The 6,329-nt window shown below is 35.7% G+C and overlaps 2 protein-coding genes across 2 annotated transcripts; one reads left to right on the top strand and one right to left on the bottom strand.

The window, feature by feature from the left end:
• Positions 1-3,933: 3,933 nt before the first annotated feature.
• Positions 3,934-5,061, bottom strand: LOC138909393 (uncharacterized). The gene is made up of 2 exons (XM_070200592.1): positions 5,050-5,061; positions 3,934-4,533 (listed from the first exon to the last, which is right to left on the bottom strand). The coding sequence occupies exons 1-2, from the start codon at positions 5,059-5,061 to the stop codon at positions 3,934-3,936; spliced, it is 612 nt and encodes a 203-aa protein (XP_070056693.1).
• A 409-nt stretch (positions 5,062-5,470) lies between these two features.
• LOC117274416 (uncharacterized) lies at positions 5,471-6,127 on the top strand. Its single transcript, XM_070200591.1, has one exon. The coding sequence runs from the start codon at positions 5,471-5,473 to the stop codon at positions 6,125-6,127; it is 657 nt and encodes a 218-aa protein (XP_070056692.1).
• Positions 6,128-6,329: the final 202 nt, after the last annotated feature.

Genomic DNA, 6,329 nt, shown 5'->3' with positions numbered 1-6,329 from the left:
TTTATAGCATGAATCACATTTTGATTACTCTAGTACGTAGAGATTTTATGATTTCAGACAAGTTCAGATAACTACACAGTACAACAGAAATAACTGCCATAGTTTACACGGTGCACGCCCACACACCCGTCACCTAGCATGAGCGTCACCTCTACACCAAATACATAAAATGTATAATCAGGGTTCATACACTCAACTCCAAGATTAGAAGAGTTACTTTCCTTAAACAAGACGAATCCAATGTCGAGCAAGCTAATTAATGCCCGAGAACTTCCATTCTGCGTGTATCAACTCCCGAACAGCTCGAATCTAGCCACAATAAATTTAATTCAGTCCACACAATTATAGTAATTAATTACATATTAAAATACTAATATTTTTCCATAAAATCCAAAATTGTACTCCAAATATCGCCCGTGGGGTCCACGTCTCGAAATTCCACTCCAAATCAATGTTGAAAACTCAAAAATTCGTTTTATGAAATTATAGGAATTTCCTTCGATATCTTTTGAAGATTCGATAATCTTACACCAAAAATGAAGATTAATTCATAGAATATAATCACAAGGGAGTCAACAACACTTACCCTAAGTTGTGTGGAAATATTCCTCTTCAAAATCGCTCGAACCGAGCTCCAAAATCCAAAAATGGGTGAAAATATCGAACCCTCGAACTTATAGGGTTATGCCCGGGCTTTTCGCACCTACGAAGCTTGAGCTCGTACCTGTGCACCCGCTTCTGCGGAAAAATATCGCACATGCGCTGCCCAGCTTCTTCACCATTTTCTGCTTCTACGAATCCCTGTCCACATTTGCGAAATCGCAGGTGAGGAATCCCATCGCACTTGCGACCTCTGCTGACACCCTCCAACTACGCACCTGCGCTCGAGCTGCCGCTCCTTCGACCAAGACCCTCGCAGGTGCGATCACACTAGAAGGGCTATAACTTCAGCAATCTCAAAACTCCAATTTTTTATCCGTTAATCATCCGAAACTTGCCCAAGGCTCCTAGGACATCAACCAAATACACCAACAAGTCCTAAAACATATCACGAACCTACTCGATGCCTCAAATTACATCAAACAATGCAAAAACCACAAATCATACTTCAATTCAAGCCTAGTGAACTTTGAAACTTTCAAATTCTATATCTTGTGCCGAAACACATCAAATCAATCCTGAATGACTTCAAATTTTGCACACAAGTCATAAATGACATAATGAAGCTATTCTCATTTCCAGAATCGGATTCCGACCTCGAAATAAAAAAGTCAACCCCCGGTCAAACTTTTCAAAAATTCAACTTTCGCCATTTCAAGCCTAATTCCACTACGGACCTCCAAATAACTTTTCGGATACGCTCCTAAGTCCAAAATAATCATACAGAGCTATTGAAATCATAAAAATTCAAATTCAAGATCGTTTACATATAAGTCGACTTCCAGTCGACTTTTCAAACTTAAGCTTTCCATTGTGAGACTAAGTATCTAATTCACTCCAAAATCCTTCTGGACCCGAACCAATTACCCCGGCAAGTCATACAACAGCTGTAAAGCATAAATTGAGCAGTAAATGGGGGAACGAGGCTGTAATACTCAAAACGACCGGCCGGGTCGTTACAGTATTATCATTTCTTAAGTGTAAAATTATCTATGTTCTGGATTTTTTGTTATAAAATTGATATCAGCTGCAAATAATGCAAGGCTTAGAAGTCAAGCTACTCTTTGGCATTTAAAATGTCTAGACTTTAATTAGTTAAAAGAAACAAATAGCAATGCTACTATGTGCTAACAATACAGAGAGGCATACCAGCAAAATGATATATCTGCTATATAAGTGTGTAGCTAAGTTGTATTTGCAAAATCTTGAAACACCCAATTGAAGTCAAGATTGGTTACTGTACATTCTTCAGCCAAAAGAACAGAAAAGTCGAGATTTTCAAGTCTCGGCATTTTATTTTAAAGTAAATGATGCAATGACCTGTGTTTGCACATTAAAACCTGCACAAGGGCAAAGCTTATACTACTTTAGATTGAAAGATGATTGTGCTTTTGTAGAGAGTACTTGTGAGTTTTACCTTTAGCCAAAAAGTTATTTCATAATTGTATTTAATATTTTAACTCGAGTAGTAGATAAAATTATCCTTGAACATATTTCCCAAAGTTCTAATTCATTTTTTTTGTTTGAGTTCATGCAGTCCCTTTCACGTTGTTGTTTAACTTTTGAACCGTATATGATCACACTTGATGAATTTGGGCAAATAGTTAAATCATTGTTAGGGTAAAATTATAAAATATTCTTTAACCAATTATCTTGTTGATCTTTATTGGTTTTTCTGAAGAGAAATTTTTATACTTGTTACAGGTTTTGGAGATTGAAGTTTACAAGTAAAAAAGCTTATTTGGTGGGCATAAAAGTTGACTATCATTTTGCTAGGAATATTGGATAAACTTTGTATAATGTCTAGGGATGTTAGCTACGTTTTTTCTGTGAGTTCTGTCAACAATATTATGATTGCTTAATTAAAGTATACCTGTAAATAACGCCATTAATGGAATGTTAATAAATTTTTGTAAAGCAAAATTTATCTCTATATTATCTTTTTGTTATCAGGTTTTCTTTTTACAAATTGTATTTGACATGCACAAGAATGAAATAAGTAAAATTAATGCGATTCCTAAAATTATTTTAGGAACCAGAATAACTGGTCGCTAAATATTTAACAACCAGATTAACATGTCTAATATATTATATTTTGGGACTAGAAATATGGTCCCTAAAAGTATTTTACGTACCAGGATTTCAACTGGTCTCTAATGATCTCCTCTATCGGACCTTAAAGCTTTCATTTCATAACCACTTTCTTTTTCTACAAGTACTTTAAAAATTTTAAAAGCAACAAAAGCTTCAGATTTTTGGTTCAAGAAATAAACCCATGTCTTTCTACTAAAGTCATTAATGAAGAGTAGAAGGTATTTACTTTTACCAAAGAAAGGTGGATTGATTGGTCCACACACATCAGTGTGAACAAGCTGAAGCGGCTTGGTTGATCTTGACATGGCCTCCTTCGAAAAACTCCTCCTTGCATGTTTTCCAAGAAGACAAGCTTCACACACACAATTGATTGGGATGGCTTATTGATGGTATCTCATACACCATGTTCTTTTCTCCTATTGATTTGAGCGCTTCAAAATTCAAGTGCCCATATCGCATGTGCCAACACCATGATTCATCTTGCACATTAGCCTTCAAACACTTTGCATCAATTCTCTTAAGATTCATAGAGAATAATCTATTCTTAGCCATATGCACTTTAGAAATTATAATTCTACTTGAATCTCTAAGCCAGAGATGCATATTTTTCATGTGGATGTCATATTCCTTTTCAAGAAGTTGGCCCAAACTCAAAATATTACTTTTTAATTTTGGGACATAATAAACATCTTGAATTAACTTGTGACTACCATCTTTACAGGAGATCAGAATCGTACTTATCCCTTCAATTTGAATATTTGAGGTATCTCCAAATGACACATTACCTCTCACCATTTTATTGATCTCCACAAACTTCTATTTGCATCCACACATATGATTGCTTGTTCCATTGTCCAAATACCACGAGCTGCAATCATCCTTGTCTTCTTCCTTGAGTGCCATCAACAACGTTGGCTCAACTTCTTCTTTCTTGTCGTCAACAAGGTTAGCTTTTTCTTCAACATTGCTACGACATTCCCAAGAGTAATGACCAAATTTATGATAATTATAACACTCAATTTTTGTTTTGTGATACCTTTGTCCATTATTTTCTTGGTAGTAGCCACGTCCTTTTCCTCCTCTATGTCCACGACCACGACCTCTGAATGTCTGGTAGATTTTAACTTCATTGTTAAAGTTGTTATCGTTACTTCTTCCTCTTCCATGACCACCACGGCCTCATCCCCGTCCATTCCCTCGATAGCTCTTTTCACCTCCATAATCCTTGAAGGATGCCTGAGTTTTAAGAAGTTGCTCCAATGATACTTCTTGTCTCCTTTTGATCTTTTCTTCGTGGGCCTGTAAAGATCCCTCCAATTGCTCTACCATCATAGAGTTTAAATCTTTAGACTCCTCAATAGCACACACCACAAAATTAAATTTAGGTATTAAAATGCGAAGGATCTTTTCTACCATACAGACATCTTCTATTTCCTCCATGTATCTTCTTAGTTGATTTACAACAGCCTTCACTTTTGAACAATAATCCGAATTGCATTCGGATTCTTTCATTTTTATAACTTCAAAATCAGCCCTTAGAGTTTGAAGTTTTACCTTCCTCACCTTGTCTACTCCTTGAATAGAAATTTGTAAAATCCTCCAAGCTTCCTTTGAGGTAGTAGCATCTGTCACCTTCTCAAACATGACATCATCCAAATATTGGTGGATGAGCGTAAGGGCTTGTTGATCCTTCTTCTTTGTCTTTGCAAAGTCATCTTTTTTATTTTGAGGCAGAGTTTCCTCATTATCGGGTTTTGCATACCCTCTATCTACGATTTTCTACACATCCTGAGAGTCAAGAATGACTTTCATACGTAAACACCATTTCTTATAATTGTGAGACGGGGGTACTGAAAATACAGCGTACCATTATTTTTCATGGCTCTGATACCACATTGTTGGTAAAAATAATAATCCCGCCCAGAAATAATATCCACGACAAATAATAATAACACAAGAGAGTAACAACGACACCAATTCTTTTAATGGGCAAAATATAATACCCGGGCGGAGCAATATACAACTTAGTAGTGTCAAGAGACTACTACAATCTTGAAAGAAATAACACTCTTTATTTAAAACACCTCACTACAATATTACTCACACTCACTATTTATCTCACAGACTACAATCTGTGGATTACTCTCTCTAACTTCTATTACTTCTCTCTTATTTTGGTGTGATTGAAATGAAAAATGAATGTCTCTATTTATAGTAAGAGATGTCATCCAGCTACTACAAAGAAGATGATTTATTGTTGATTTAGTCCTATAATGTTTCAACAAAGTTAGGCACCTCCCATCCCATTTTTTTCTTCTTCAATATGAGTCCCACATTGGTTTGATTCGGTAGTCAACAATTTTGAATTATTGAGATTTGGGTGGTGTTCTTTGTCTTCTTTTCCGCAGTATAGAAGAATAGTTCTTTGGATTGGTTTAAATTTTGGTTTCAACAGTTATTATATTCTGGAAACGTTGGATTACTTTTTGTTTTAATTTACTGGATGTTGACTTTCAATCTGCAACATTTGGTATTCTTCTGTTGTATACTCCTCATTTAATCAAATTTTGTTTTCACAAGTTCTGTTTGGGATTTACGGGTGTACAAGTAAAAGGGAAGTAGATCTCTTGTGTTACTCATAATAAATTCTGACACAATCAAACTAAAATCAAGATTTTATTCGCCTAGATCATTTCCATGGTGCAAATTTCACAAGATGGAGTTTATGCAGACTGCGTTGGAGATTTTTTATGTGCTTGATCCAACTATTTCTCCAATTCCTCCACTAGAGGACAATGATTCTAAAGAACTCAAGGTGCAAAGAAAAAAGAGGAAGGAAGATGAAATTATGTGTAGAGGCCACATTCTGAATGCACTTTTGGATTGCCTTTATGATCATCTCTGTACCGTCGAACCTTCCGCAAAGAAGGTTAGGAATGCCTTGGAATTCAAATACAAATCCAAGGAGGAAGGTACCAAAAAGTTTCTTGTCTCTAAGTATTTCGAGTTCAAGTTTAATAATGATATGTCTATATTGGCACAAGTGCATGAATTACAGGTCATAATAAATCAATTGAGAGTTACGGGTATTGGACTTCCTGAATCTTTTCAAGTTGGTGTGATTATAACAAAATGGCCACCATCCCGGAAATCCTATTGGAAGAGAATTCTCCATAGTTCAAAAGACGTTTCTTTGGAAGAAATTCAAAAGCACCTACGAATCGAAGAGGAATCGAGGGAGAGAGATAAGAATGAAAATTCTTATAATGGCAATAATAAAGCCAATGCTTTGAATAAACCCTCAAACAAATCCAACAAAGAACGCAAAGCAAAGGAACATCTCTTGGTCTTAAAAAAGATCAAAGAAATTTAAGAAGTCCAAACAAGGAGGATGCTTTGTGTGTGGAAAACCTGACCATTATGCTGGAGATTGCAGATTTAAGAAGACTCAAAAATAAGAAGTGAATTCAACAAAAGAAAATTAAGAGATCATTGTTACTGTGAACGAGATATATGCCATACAAGGCTAAGTTTCAGGTTGGTGGTATGATACATGTGCCACAGTTCATGTTTGC

Source organism: Nicotiana tomentosiformis, chromosome 4 (assembly GCF_000390325.3).
Source record: "Nicotiana tomentosiformis chromosome 4, ASM39032v3, whole genome shotgun sequence".
Taxonomy (NCBI): domain Eukaryota; kingdom Viridiplantae; phylum Streptophyta; class Magnoliopsida; order Solanales; family Solanaceae; genus Nicotiana; species Nicotiana tomentosiformis.
The sequence above is the reverse complement of the archived record's forward strand: the minus strand, read 5'-3'. Positions and strand labels throughout refer to the sequence as shown.